The sequence below is a fragment of the Choristoneura fumiferana genome, chromosome 14, assembly GCF_025370935.1.
Source record: "Choristoneura fumiferana chromosome 14, NRCan_CFum_1, whole genome shotgun sequence".
In the NCBI taxonomy this organism is placed as follows: domain Eukaryota; kingdom Metazoa; phylum Arthropoda; class Insecta; order Lepidoptera; family Tortricidae; genus Choristoneura; species Choristoneura fumiferana.
The window spans coordinates 11,624,900-11,641,128 of record NC_133485.1 but is presented as its reverse complement, the minus strand read 5'-3'; the positions used below and the strand labels follow the sequence as shown (position 1 = coordinate 11,641,128).

At 35.9% G+C, this 16,229-nt stretch overlaps 1 protein-coding gene across 1 annotated transcript in view; it reads left to right on the top strand.

Moving 5' to 3' along the window:
* Nucleotides 1-844: 844 nt before the first annotated feature.
* The window catches only part of LOC141435139 (ubiquitin-conjugating enzyme E2 R1), a 35,981-nt gene continuing 20,596 nt past the window's right edge, over nt 845-16,229 (top strand). The window contains exons 1-3 of the mRNA XM_074097720.1: nt 845-987; nt 1,237-1,454; nt 7,527-7,613. Of these exons, the coding sequence (XP_073953821.1) occupies nt 1,269-1,454; nt 7,527-7,613 (273 nt within the window). The 5' untranslated portion in view covers nt 845-987; nt 1,237-1,268. The remainder of the gene's footprint in view (nt 988-1,236; nt 1,455-7,526; nt 7,614-16,229) is intronic.

Sequence of the window (16,229 nt, the reverse complement as noted above, 5' to 3'; positions counted from 1 at the left end):
CTGATAATTTATTTCTATTTGCAAGCCTTTTTTTCACTTGCAAATTAATTTTAAACCAATTCCAATAGTCAGATTGACTTGAGGTACACACTGTGGGTACACAACACATATTATTATCACAGTTATTATGTAAATTGAACGACAATGCAATCACAGTGAACAAAAAGTACAGTCAGCAAAAAGCTTGCATTAAAAATGTTTTTTTTTTATCCGAAACTTATTTTTTATTTATTGAAGTGAATGCGTAGTTACCTATTCAATTATTGATGGGGAAGACATATATTACCTAAATAAACCTCCTTCGGGCAGTCGGGCTCGGGCATGCCTCCTAAGGGCCTGTTTCACCACACTTGTCGACAAACTTTAAGTGTCAGATAAAAGTAATACCGTCTTTGTTTATTCGGACAAAACAAATAGACGGATCACTGATATCCGTCACTTTTAAAGTTAGTCGACAAGTGGTGAAACTTGGGTGAAACAGGCCCTAAATGTCGGCTAATGTGAATGCTAGCGCTGTCTAGCAGCAGGATATTATAATTTTGTAACTCAATAACTGACACTGCTGCCATCTACATTTGGACAGATATGGACATACAACTTTCGAATTGGCGCCATCCAGCGCCATTGTACAGAAACACGACGCACAGCACAAGACGCTCACTAAAAAAAACTATTGTACACTGCCATCTAGAATTTATCTCAAGTATTACTTTGAGGGCAACGTTGCTAGTTTACTTAATGAAAGTGCATAAATTACAAGATGGCGCTATGCCCCTTCAAGTCGATATAATGGATGCGTCACCGCTGCGCAATCAAGCAAGCACGGAAATAACAGCTGTTCCACAATTTTCGGTCGGGCAACTCTGGCAAGCAGCGCAGCTGTACCTACGAACTACGAACAGTCCGAAACGAACACGCAGACGATTTCCTTGGAATTGCGATTGTTTGGGCAGAGTTGCAGCGAACAGTTTCTCATGCTCGCTCATTGTTAGAACATACGCCGCGTAGATTGGACTAGTGCATTTTTCAAACGTTTATTGCTGCTGCATATTAAATTATATGTTTTCAGTATTAGCGTTCGAAGTGTGTTCATAAATAATCCGTAGCTATGCTGGCGATATGTTTACCAAAATTCGTCGGTCGTTGTTTTGACTCGCGTCGAAATGATTCGTGAATACGTGGATCGTGAGGAGAGTTCAAAAGTGTTATGTCGATAAAATCTTTTCCTTTTCATAGATAGTGGTTTTGGTGTAAAAATTATTTAGTTAATGACAATGTCTAGCGCAGTTCCGACCAGTTCTGCCCTCAGGGCTTTGGCCTTGGAGTACAAAAGTCTACAAGAAGAGCCCGTGGAAGGGTTCAGAGTGAAACTTTGTGGAGAGGACAATTTGTTTGAGTGGGAAGTTGCAATATTCGGCCCCCCAGACACGCTATACCAAGGAGGCTACTTTAAGGTAAGTCCGTCTAAAACGACTTTTCTTTACAAAATCTGTTTTACCATGTTATTCATTGCTAATCATATACAAAAACAAATATTCTAAAGTTATAAATCAATCACTTTAATAAATCTCAAAACAATCCCTGACTAACCTGATAATAAATGGATTTTGAACTGATTATCATTGAAGATAAGTCAATTCATTGGCAGATAGAGAGAAATACTGCTTTATCATGATTAGTTTGGTCTCAGTGCTGAAATTTCATGTATTTTCCATGGCATGCTGATTTAAATTAAAACAAACATCAATTTTATAACCTCAATAATCTTAAAATGTTTAGTGTAGGACTAAATAAAATGTAGTTCAAACTGATGTGTACAGACAAACAAACAGACATATTTGCTAGCTTTGACAACTTTTACCAACAATAAATAGACAAATCGATTACAGTTAAGCTTGTTTCTCCAATTCTTCCCCACTGTGCTTGATTCTGGGTTATGACCAAAAAGTAAGACCATGCTAAATCACAGTTAACCATACAAAACAACTGGATGGAAAAGTTCCATTATACCAATAAAAACCATAAAATTATATATTTTATGGGTAATTTTCATGTCATGACAGAAGTTTTAATTAAACATTTTAACTACCATTGTTAAGGTGTTCAACTCTTTCCACCAAATTCCTAATGTAACCATCCCCATACTAGGCCAGCTGTTATCATCAGACTATCTCGCTGAGAGCCTAGTGACCTTTGAGTTGATGACTCTGAGTGTGGTGGCGTCTACACAACTTAGTATACCACACATTGGTGTGTATTGTATCAATTCCAGGGTAGACAACTATGAATTTGCGCCTGCAGCAGCGCAACATCTCCCACAGCGGTCTACTACCCTGTGTTTTTCAAATTGGATCTGGCAACACTGCTACTACCACACCTTGTTTCAGTAACACGTCACCTGCCCAGACTTATTTCACCACTGCAGACTATTTATAACTGAATAAATTATTTTAAACATGACCCCTCAAAGCACATCTGATGCTCCACACTGGTCGCCCAATCTAAGTCACTACTGAGGATGTTGTAGAAAAAGTCTATAATATCATTCTTGATGGCTGCCGAGTGTAGGTGCCTGAAATAGCTGAGAACATAGGCATCTCCACTGAGGATCGTTTTAACACGTAATTGTTGGAAAAATGGGCAAAATTGCCTCGTAAGAAAGTCCACTTTATGCACACCTCAATTATTGCAATTATTGCAAACATTTTTGACAAATGAGGACTGCATTGCTTGAACAACTACTTTGCAGAACTTGAGAAATCATATTTTTTGGAGGGGATAAAAAATAATAAATTCGCTGGAATAAGGGTTTGGCCCTTAAAGGGGACTATGTAGAACCCTACCATGGGTGACCCTCTGACCGCTGTAAAAATGTACTACACACTATTAACAATACATATGTGACAATCCGTAGCAAAAGGCTCCTTATGGCAGGCTGCCATAAGGACCCTTAAGGAGGATTGTCACATATAAAACTAAATGAATTTATAAACTACGAAACATATTTATATTGTAACTTTTTTTTAAGATATTAAGTTAGTATGTTTTAATAATTTTATCATGACATGATCTTATTTAATTTTTCAAATTGTACTAAAACACAAAGAAAACAGAAAAATAAAGCTACGATTGGGAATTGAATCCTATTCCTAATCATTATAATGGTGTGTTTATATTTTTAACAGCCAAATTGGGATGCACCAAAAAAAATAACCTATAGTTTTTATTTTATTTTTGGAAAGAATAGGATATTTTAAGATACCATTTTCATTGATATTGAATTTGGATGAGTATTTAACTTTTTATATTTTTTTTTACGAAATACGCTGGATGACGTCACAGTGAGACAGCCACGTTCCATTGGCTAGAAAAATTCAGGTTGTACATAACATAATCTGTGGCATTACAATTTGACAATAATACAAGCACGGCTTAGGGTCCTAAATGAACCATGACAAATAGTTATGTTTATTTCTCTTCTTTTAGCTTCGATTATTCCTATGTTTGTTAATAGATATTTTTACTAAAGTCTGATATTTAAATTATTTTGTATTTACTTGTAACAATGTAATTTAATAATTTAATTTGTAAAAATACATTGGAAATACTCGTATACATTTCGGACTTTACGATAAATGACAACTGTTTAAAGCCAGGTGCGCATTGTGTGATTAAAGTTCTATCTTTGTTGCTCTTTTTTATTATAAGCAGGACAGCAACATTTCAAACTGTCAATTCCCTTAAGTGTAGACTTGCTTTATAACTGCCTTTGTGAGACACTGCAGGGGTCAAATGAGGGTCATTACTTAAATTTTGTTTATTTAATTTAGTTTATCACATTTTTGGAATGTGACTTCTGAAAACGCTTCACAAAGCCTATTTCTCCAAATGGTTATTATATGTTGTCAAAAATTGGGACATCCCAATTGAGATGCCTTGTGATTTAAGATTTTCGTACATATTTGACAAGGCTTAGAAATTCCACTATTTTTATAACTCAACCTCTAACAACTTGTTAATTTTAAATGAATAACCTCTATAATGCAAAGAAAACATTTGAAAGGTAAATTACCTTGCAGATTGTCCTGCCTAAAGATACCTACTTCCTTAGGTTTTTTTTTGACGTGCAGAGTATATATAAACTCTAATTTTTTAGTCCGTAGAATTCTGACAGCTGTCATAATTTGACGTATCAGGAATAAGGAACCTTTTTCTCTGGGTTTATTGGCACCTATCTAACTATTGTGACCTATCATTTTATCAAACTTGTTGTCAGGTCGTTGCTGGCCTACTTACTATTTATTATCAAAAAGGCAGAAAGTTGTAAAAAAAAACTCATTAAGTACAATAATTACGATAAGAGGTGTAGGTAATAGGTACATAAGTTAACAATATGGACACAAAAGGTCACTTTTTAGGAGAACAGAAATGGAACTCCTGTTGCTGCGACGAGCCTAGTTGAGGGTCCATCTTGTTTATTAAAACAAAGTAACAATAACAGGCAACAGAAAATAAAAATGTAACAATAAACCAAAAACAATGAACTAGTAACAGTAAAATCAACAAAAAAGGCAAAAATAACGGGATAAGGTGAGAAAACACATTCGAGCACTCAAATCACAAACCGAACGCCGAATGACACATGACATGGCGTGTGTGTGGCGTCACCATTAGGGATGGCTAACTAAGATCGATTAATCGCAGAATCGATTTTTGGACCAAAAAAAAGATTGTTTTTTTTAATCGATATTAAGCATGGATCGATTCAGTGAATCGAGGTTCGTTTTTTTTCTGCGTTGATAAGAATGCCACTAAGAAATTATTTACAACTAGTTGAACGTACAAGATGGACCGACTGTCGCTGGCTGTACCTTGTGGAAGTCTTTAGGGAGACTATGTTCAGCACTGGACGTCCCTGGGTTGAAAAGCAGAAGAACATACCCAAACTCATGTAAAAAACTAAGTTTTTTTTATATTGCATCTTTTTTTATTTTTATTTTACAAATAATAGCAAAAACTAAAAAGAAACAAAATGAAAGACCTCGATTTTTTTGAGAAAGAGCGATGCTTTAGACTTCGACTCGAATCGATTTAAAAATCGATCTTTTTCCGGAAGAATCGCCATCCCTAGTTACCATGGCGTACAATTTTTTTTTATACTTTGATGAAAAAAAGAGTTGACAGCTTCAGTTTTCCGTTCTGCTACGAATGTGTTTTGTATATTTTATTTTCTAAGATTTTTTAATAATGGGGTTACGTTTTACGACATAAATGGCATATTGGTTAAATTTAAAAATATAAAATTAGTCCGAAGGTTTGTAATATACGATAATCGTCAGTCAAAGACTTTTTTTTCCACAGAAAAAGTATATATTATTTATTATGTCTAAATTGTCCAATTTAAAATTAACAACAATATACTGTTATTAACAATATCTCTGTTTAAAATTAACAACAATATAAAAAAATGACTGTAAATCATTCAGCTGCAAGATTTATGTTTTACATTTATTTTTCTTCGCATTTCTTCAATATTTAAAAAAATACAACATATTTACATTAGTTTCCTGTTAACTTTAGCGGTCCCCCGACACCGACGACGCTTAGATGAAAAAAAATTATAACTAGGTACTTGTACTAAATGAACTTAGGCTAATTTTGCGGGAAATCAGCATAGTCCCCGCGCGATTGGGATAAACGAATTCTTCGCAGATGAAGTCGCGGGCAACAGCTAGGTAGTGCATAATTATTATTTACTTTTTAGTGGTCTTTTTTGGCGGTTTTTTATTATTTTTGCTGGCGTTGTTTTGTCGGGGGTTTTGTATAAGTTTTTTTTTTCAAGCATTAATTATCTTTGTTGGAAAATATAAAAAATTGTAACCGCCTTACAAAGTTACATAATCATCTGTCATTTGAATCATGCTAGAACAAATGTAGTATTGTGTAGGTATATGCTTTCCCAGATTCTTGGATAAACTACCACTACTTGCTGAGCGGCCCGTCTGGCAGCTCGCTCTCTCCGGTAAGCTGTAAAAGCCATCTAACAGCAACAGTCCATCTGAAAAAAAAAAAGTTTTCTCAAAAAGCACAATCAGGCGCAGAATACCTACTTCATTATAGCATTCTAGTATAAAGACATGACTATTCCAATGCCACGAAGACGATCAACGTGAAAAAAATAGCTAACATAGACTACCTACCTGGCTAACTAGAACCCCAAATTTCACGAATACTATAGCTCAATCGATTATTAAGATACAAACATCTAAAAATCAGGATTTTTCTAACTTGCATTACATGCCAACTTGGCCGTAGGTATATAGGTAGATCTCAATTGTTTTGTCGGCGAAGTCAACAGCGACGCATATTCTTAACACCTATTGAACTTGGCTATCATTTATGTTTTTGATGGGATTTAATATAATATACGATGATATACATAGTATCGGTACGTATAGGTGCTTATCTATGTAATTTCACCCGGGGCAAGCTCGGGATAGGGTCAGATATGTGTGTTCTTGACCTAATTAAATACGGGACACATTTGCGCTCATAAAATACAACATTATATCTGTGGGACAAGGTAAAAGGTTGCGGATAAGGCGTAGGCTGACGCAAAAAATTACGTTACGCCATAACATAAGAACTTTGTATGGAGCTGTGGATTGATAACACAATTCTTTGATAAATAGCAAATGGGTGTTCAAAAAGTTGGCTTCTCAAGCGGAGGATCGTGGGTTCGTTCGTTACCCAGGCCCCCCAGGCCCGTACCTCTGAGTTTTCAGTAAATAAATTCAGTAATTTATGTGCAAAATTGCATGTTACATTTACCGTGAGCTTTACAGCAAAAGAAAAAGTCGTGAGGAAACCTGCACCCACCTGTGATGAAATTCGCAATCCGCACTAGGCCCTCGCGTAAGCTACCCGCAGAATCTATAAAAATAAACCGTGCAATTGTACATATTATATACGTATATGAACATACTAAATACCTTTTGCAAAGAAATTTGGAACTCTACTGTATACCCATTGTTTGAATAGAGTCCCTATAGTCCCAACCCAAACCCTTTATTGTCTTTATCTGGTATGCCTAAGACCAATTAAATTTTTACTCATGTTTGTCGAACCAGTTCAGCCAACTTTGGTCAGGAATTTAGTTTGGTAATATGTATAGGTAGGTACATACATATTACATATGTATAGGTCCATTCACAAGAGCTGGCACGAATGTATTGAATGAGTGAATGAAAATATCTGTGTATACCTTATTCACACAAATGTGAAATATTATGCATCTGTCATAATCTGAAGGTTACTACCAAATTCGAAAATCGAAGTTCGTGCCGTACCATCCCTCTCACTCTTGTATTAAATAATAATTATTAGCGTCAGCGGGACGGCAATAGACGAAGTTCGAATTTTGTACTTCGTAGTACCTGTACCTATAGGGCCAGCTCTTGTGAATTGACCTGTATGTATGTGTAATTAGGTACGTTTATCAAACTGATTATTATCTTTTGTTTCAGGCACATATGAAGTTCCCTCCAGACTATCCGTATTCACCACCTTCAATTAGGTTTTTAACGAAAGTCTGGCATCCAAATGTTTACGAGGTAAGTGCATAAATATATTTATTTTAACATCACATGTCTAGAAATGTACTGAATTCAATTCAATTCTTGAAAGTATAGCTCCATCGATACTATCGATGATTCCGCCAATGTCGAGGTTGGAAAAGACATTATCAGTTTAGCCGTTGTTCGATAGACAAATGTATTGTATTATTGCAAATATTATATACTATATTTTTGTGTACTTTGAAAATCATATTCATGTTTATTTTCCTGCTTATAAGATGGCACTATTTAGAAAACAAACAAAAATTTTGAACGTCGAAAAAGCTAAAAGAATCATCGTGGCCGTAGGACGTCCGCTGTTGGACATAGGCCTCTCCCATAGACCTCCAGTTGCTTTGGTTAGAAGCGGCCTACATCCACCGTAAACCTGCGGCTTTAACCAGACGCCGAATTGTCTAGCGCGCTGATGTTCACGTACGCATTCACCATCTCTTTTTACCCTCGTCTAATACCGTGTGACAGAAAAAAATGGTGAAAACAATTGCAACAATTCCAAGGTTGTCAAACAAAGATGCCTCTGGACTCTGGTTATCTGTTCATCTCGTTGGTGGAAGATCTCGAAGAATGCTTCGCTGCGCTTGTCGATCCACAGTCTCCGTTCGAGAATATTTGAAAGAATCTATCGCATTATAATGGACCACAATCGAGCTCTAATCCCAATAACAAACAAATTCGAATACAAAAGATTTAGTTTAAATATTTCTTAACTACTACAATAGCCTTTCAGACTCGGTTATTTGCTGTAGAAACGGCTAGAACAATGGCAATTGTTAGTGCAAGTCCCACTTAGATATATATACTTAAATTGCTTAATTAATCTGTATACTCACCTACATTATGAATTTTAATATAAATGTAATGAAATTACTAACTTGTCGTTTAACCAAAAAAGGAACAAGGGATTACTTTTGATATTGTCAAAATGGTCGCTTGTTTATAAATGAAATAAGTTTTTGTTAAAATTGCAATTTTTAATACGAGTTTTTTTAGTGACTTCTTGCATTGTCATCCAACCTACATAATGTATACCAAATTTAAATTCAATCTAACCACTACGAGAGAATCAAAATTGACAACACAGTGACCCTGGTACGAAGCCCTAAAAATTGTGAAAATCCCTAACCTTGCTTATTATAAAAACTTTCATAATTTTTAAATAATGATAAATCATGAATAGACCGAATCTGACTGAATGAACCGAATCATAGAAACAGAATAGAGATGTGGTCAATAAACCAGAGAGTAAACAAACTACCTAAATGTAACTTTCTTGCCTAATCTGTATTGAGCATGACCTAATAACTTATTTGTCCCCATTGTTGGTTTCTTTACCAATTTACGTGATGTGATTCATTGCTTTCAATAGACAACCAGCCTCATTAAAAATACAAACATACACAAAATGAGGTTAATGTATCGTGTTTAATTTAATTTTAAATTAATGCCACGATTTCTTCAGATTAGGAACGTGATTGCCTCGCTTGTTTAGTCAGTGCACAAACCTTTGCTCCCTGCTCTTGGAAATTTCATAATACAAATATGATTTTATGATCGCAATTGTGACTTTTTCGGTTTGCATATTTCGTATAGACATGACAACAAAGTAAACAATGTACCTACCTAATAGCTATAAACTCAACCCACAAACAAGAAACAAAACGTCCCCAGATTGTTTTTATACTGATACCTAATCATTAGAATGATAGGTAAATTCACCAGGAATATGCAGGCTCTTCACAACAAATACGTGAAAAGTATAGTCAGCACAAAATCCTGCGACTTATCGTGCCATAAAGTGTAGATTTAAGTAATTTATACATTGATTTCCAATAATTTCCATGACTCCGTCCATCGGACGTGCCCATTTTCGACAACAATACACGAATAAATTATTACCATTTTAGTTCAAGGTTAGTTTACTAGAACAAACTTGTTTGACTCTTTGATTCTTAAATATTATGGGATAATTGTAATTATTTATTTATTTATTTCTAATAACATTACATCTATCATTACAGTTACCCAATACGATAGAGTAGCAAGCACCTTATATATTTAAAGTATATACCTAATTTACATATATGCCATGGTCTTTAAAAATAATAGTATTCTACTGATATGAAGTCTAATCTGACATGGAGGTTCCAATTGCAATACTATGTATAGTAAGTATATAAGATTTTCTGAAACTATTTGTTACTTTGGGCGTTCGGGCTACATTTACATTAAACAGAATTATCAACGGTTGCGTACTATGAAGAGAAAATGATGAATGAATGATCAGTTCTACATACATACCGTAAGAGCAGGGTAGGTACTTTCGCCCTTGGATATAACTCGGTCCGGATTTTATTATTGCTTTGAGAGTATGGCTCTCTGCCTCTGTTTTTATTTTACGCTTTATTTTATGTTTTTATGTGGTTTTCATATGGGCCAAAGTAACGAAAAGAAATGGATCAAAGTACACCGACCTTACGGTATTTATATATTTTATTAGTTTTATTTAATTCAGGCAGTTTGATTTGTAATTTATTGAATCAGGCGTTACTTTGCGGAGGTCCATATCAATGAACTAAAAGAATTTCCTTGCTCACCCGCGACCTTACGATAGCTAAGCTTATGTAAGCTTATGCTTATGTTTGATTTGTTTTTTTTTTTAAGCTTAAGCTCAAGATCCATCAGTGTGCTAAGAAAAATATTAGCGCTGTCTATCGAAAAAATGTGACACGGCATAATTCAGAATTATCAGGGACTAACATATCGTAATTCATAAATTAGACCAACGAACGAGTTCCAAATTCTATTTAAGGAAAATGCTGCCGAAAGTTTAAATAAGTTTTTGGTAAACATTTATTTTTTTATAATTCATGTTCATTACATTAGGTGACATATTATTAAATAGTAACCCATACACATCATTCATTCATACAATATTAATTTTTAGTACAAGGTTTTTTTCTGACTGTACTTACTTTTTTTGACTGTACTTGTATTGTCAACCAAACTACATTTGCATACCAAATTTCAAGTAGATTGCCATTAACCGTTGTAGAGTTCCGTCCTGTGGAGACGTTCCTGGCCGGACTACCAGGATGTCACTACCAGATTATTGTATTGTCACGCAATTTACATAAATATACCAAATTTCAAGTCAATCGAACCACTGAAAGTTGGTCGAATTTAACTTGCAAGATTTGATTACAGGCAGACAACGGGACAGGTGAAACCAAATAAAAGCTTGTAAAAAATAGCGAAATATTGCAATAGTTTTTAAATAAATTTCTATGGAGCTAATCGCACGCAACTCGATTTTTATTTGCCCTATTTTTTTAAACCAAGAAGAATCTGTCCAAATCCTGGCGTAAACCTTTAAAATCCGCTTTAAATTTGGTTTCATCCGATGAGCCGGCTAACCCTAATAAAACTTGGCTTAACTTTTTAAACATTCGAGCATTTCGTTCAGCGTTTACCGTTAGCGTCTAGAAACACTCACTCAATATGAAAAGCGGGGTCATCAACAGCGACTGATTCACCGTCAGACCGTCACCGAGTGACGCAGGTCCCCGCCTCAACACAAATGACACAAAAACATATCATTCCAAATAGAACGAATCTAGAAGGTTCTGTCCTCGAAATTTTTTGAGATACCCATTTCTCAGGTGTTCAGTTACAATTTTTGCAGAGTTTGTGAAGTTGCGTTGTGTCAAATGTGTAATTAATTAATTATGTGAACAACTAATATCATGCCTAGATCGTTGTTTGCGGAAAAGGCGGCCTAAAAAGTAAAGATCATCTGCTTCAACTTTTAATATTTATATTAGAAAACGAAACTAATTATTATAAAATTATCGTTTCTAAAAAAAGTATAAATTACATATAAAGAGATTTAAAAATTAACTATCCGTGAGCTCTAACTCTGGTTCCAATAATTCCAAAGGAGCGATTTGCAGTAGGCTCCCACCTGCATCGTTTATTCATAAATAAATCATCGTATATTATAGTCAATCGTCTACATAAACCATATTGAAACAGGATATTAAGTATTGCCTACGTATTCTAGAGGTTGAATGACCGCCGCTTTAAGCACTGACGATGGTAACCAGCAATCTTTGTTTATATCATTCTACTTAATTTAAAAAGAGACGTGACGCAGCTCATTATCTGCAGTTTATGTATTTGAATTCATAATAACCACTATGATAAGATAGTCTGCGTTTCAAGGGAAAACAAAATCGCATCACAATCACAACATAGAATCCTACGGTTGAATGTCTCGCTCGTCACAGTCCAGTGCTTTAGAGCAAGATGCTTTCTGACGCAATGTCACTGAGCGTTTGTTTTCATTTCCTTATTGAAATCGCGAATTTGTCCGTTCTTGGCACTCCCCCGACCTTGGGGTAATTAACCTTATTCTCGGCAGGCGACCAGCGGTGCGGTGGTCGCTCTAAACTTGTGCTACATTCACACGCGGTTCTTTAAATATCTATTCAAAAGCTCACACTTATCTTAACGAACTTCTACCGTGCCAAAATTTCAATCACATACTCTCTTTGCACCACGTGATTCGTTTTTTAGCGTCTGCCTCAATGATCTACCACGCTGTACTTTGTGGCTATTATCGTTGATTGGATTGATTCACACCGAGCACTTAATTGGCACATCGTCTATTATGCGATCACTACGATGGGAATCCTTAGTTCATCATCATCATCCCTATATATAACACTAGCTTTTGTCCACGACTTCGTCAGCGTAGAGATAAAATTTATGGTCGACTACCCTCTACTCTATGATCCTAAACGATTACATCTGCCTAGTGATTTCGTCTCTATAACGGCTAAAGTTAGTCAGTTAGATAAAAATAATCCGCAAAATGAACATGCATGCCAAATTTTCAGCCTCAAGTTATTATGGTTACGGAGATAACACCATTTTGAAGCGAATGTATACTAATCCTTTTTATTTTCATATTCATTTATTGCGATCATGTTTTAGATCCCGCGAGAATTTGATAGATCCAGAAGTAGTTTTATTACTATTATTATCACTTGTTTGTATGTCAAATTTGAAGTCTCTAATCATCATAGTTGTGGAGGTCAGTTTGAATTGTATTATTTATTTCCAGAAGTACCTACTTCTGTGAAATTTCGAATACTTAAATAAGTCTATCGACTCTTGATTCTCCATATAACCTTTAGTTATTTCCGTTTCATCATGTTTCGTGAATTTTGAAAAATCCTTTCTTAGCGGACGCCTCTGTGTCATACACAATAACTATCTGCATGCCAATTTTCAGCGCAATCCGTTAGGGGTTTGACCTGTGTGTTGATAGATCAGTCAATCTTGCTTTTTATATATACAACAATGAATACAGATTCTTATCAACAGTGATACTGAGTTCTTATGATGTATATCAAGATTGCCGAACTTAAACATCATTGTGTAAAAGACACACCCTTCGGTATTGGAAAAAACAATATTGCTTTATCTGCTAATGAATACATACACTTCCGTGGACAACGCATCAACGGACCTAACTCGTGGCCATGCCCACGACCGTGAATGTCTTGGCTTGGCAGACAAACAGCATTTATATCCGAAATATTAGCATCTCCCTGCAAAATGTTGCGACGCAATACAACAATGCTTACACATTTTCCTGCTCCATTTGTTCAGTCTAGCCAAAAATATGTTTCAAATGTAAGTTTGTTTTGCAAAAAAGTAAGCAAAAACCGTAAGCTGGGCTCAGCGACTTCACAAAGTTACTTTTTGTGCGGTTCCGGCCTACAAAATGTTGGTAGGTAGGTACCTGAGCATCCGGGATACATCCTTTGCGCGTTAGGCATGGCTGGTCGCATGTCTGTGTTCCTAAGCCCCAAAAAAAAACAAAGTTCGTTGGAGTATGAATCCACCAAAAACGAATTTACTGGTGATCCATTTTTTCCCGAAATCATCTTGCTCGGGTATTTCAAGGAAAACTGGCATTTTCTTCATGATATTTCTGGCAGGGCGTCTTGGACTTGGTTGGAAGTGTTTCCCGATTTAGAGGTCAAGAAACACGTATTTTCTTTGTGAAGAAGCGCGCAGTGAACCGGTGGCATATTTTTAGCCGAGGGCGACGCTCGCGGCGTAAGCGCGTAAGCAAAGCGTTTCTGCCGACTATCATCGCGTCTTTATTCACTACGACAAACTATTGTAAAACGTTTTCATTTTCTTCTGACGTTGACATATTTATGCAGTGACCTCGTAGGAACAATACAATGTAGAATGGGTGAACCTCTGATAAATATTGATCGGTGCCGTCTTATTTGGCTTTCACGGATTAATCTTTCATCATCATCATCAGCCTATATACGTCCCACTGCTGGGCACAGCCTCCTCTCAGAACAAGAGGGCTTGCCATAGTTCCCACGCGGGCCCAGTGCGGATTGGGAACTTCACACGCACCATTGAATTTCTTCGCAGGTTGGTGCAGGTTTCCTCACGATGTTTCCTTCACCGCAAAGCTCGTGGTAAATTTCAAATGTAATTCCGCACATGAATTTCGAAAAACTCAGAGGTGCAAGCCGGGGTTTGAACCCACGACCTCTGTTTGAGAGGCGATAGGTCAAACCACTAGGCCACCACGGCTCTCCACTAGGCCACCACGGCTCTAATCTCACGGATTAATCTTTGAAAGAAACAAATTAAAAAACATACAAAATAAATCTAAAATAATAATGTTCTTAATTTCTATGTGTATGATCAGAGTTGGTCGAAATAAATTTATTATAAAAAGGAATTTTGAAAATCGGTAACTGAAAAATCGGTTAATATGCATAAAAACATACACTATACCTAATATAAATGTAAAAAAAAATCATACAGTCGAACAAATAGAACCTCCTCCCTTCCTGAAATAAATACTAGGTTCTAACAGCGTGACATCATAAAAATAAAAAATAAATGTTCTGTATCTTTAAAATTGTTCCACTTAAACAACCAGCACTATGATTTAATTTTTGATTAATAGTTAGGAAACTTAAGCTTAAAGCTTAAAAACTATAAATATTACTTGATCTGAAATATTACAGAGACATTAGGTAATTACTTTTCATTGCAGAAACAAATTTAGTGTAGTTTCTGACAATCTACTTCAGATGTAATAATAGTAAAAATCTTGGTATCATCAGCGTATAATATATCGTTAGTGTCGAAACAGTCGAAAGCAATCAATAACGTCATTGATATAAATATTAAAGAGCAACGGTCCTAAATGTGAGCCCTGTGGTACGCCAGAAGTAATAGGTACAAAACTAGAATTATAAACCCTTTAATTGTCACTGCCTGGGTTCTATTCCACAGATAAGATTCGAGCCAACGTAGCAAATTGCCATGAATTCCAAAAGTTTGTCTAATAAGATCGGGTGTGATATTTTATCGAACGCTTTGGAATAGTCGGTGTAAACGGCATCTACTTGACAGTTTTCATCCATGGCGCTCAAGATATAATCGAGCAGCTCACATAGATTTGACTCAGGTGATCTTTTACACAGAATATATAATAGTACTGACGTACAGAATGGCCATGCTCCGCCCCGCACCGGTTCGAGTTACCCCACCCCTCAAGCGCAGATTGCAGGAAAACCGCAGGAAAGCAGTCGGGCGCGCAACGCGATGTATGTCGGTCGCACCGTCGCACGGCACTAAGTTCGGGAGCAATAATTACATATTACATACGATTTAACAATCGAATGTTCAGAGACAAATCCTTTAAAAGGAAATATTTAAGTGTAAGTAATCTTTAATTAATAAGGTCTCAAATGATTAAAACAAACTTTAATTTATAAAACATTCATTTGTATTTATTTCCTAAAAACTCGAAAATCAATCATATTCTAATAATTTGTCGCTCGTACAAAGTCACATAATTTTCCGTGAAATCCGCGCGCCGGCAGTTCATTGCTCAGCTCGGTGGCCGTGAGTCCGCGAGCAAGCGCCAACTTGTCAGTGGGCGCGCGAGAAATAGAGGTTCCTACCCTGCCTACTTCCTTTTGTAAATAAATAATGCTTTCTAAAAGTATCGCGATTAATACATGAAATAACTAATTAGGTACCGAATAATTCGTTCAAGTTTGTAGTCATATATTTATTGTAAGTAATTTAAAATAATAATGCTTAAATACATAGACAGACACATTTATGTAGGTTTAAATAAAAATATATGATTAACGATTACATTTATTTACACATCTAAGCCATACCTACATACCCTATAGTACTAGGGTTTTGCGATAGTCAGCCCTGTGTGTCTTACGCACACATTGACGCGTGTACAGACGTCGTCGTGCCTATGTAGATTCAAGAACGCGTATTTTGTATGGCGTGGCCGCCCTGTGTCTTTTATTAACAAAACCATGTTGCTGCTGAATTAGTCTGGGTCTCAATATCGGGTATATTGTATCATATAAATTTTTTTCTAGGAGTTTAGGAAGTACTGGTAATTTGGATATACCACGACAATTTTTAATATTATTTTTGTCACCCTTTTTATGTATAGCGACCACATAGGATCTTTTCCATATCTCGGGCATACGACCGGATTGGAGTGAA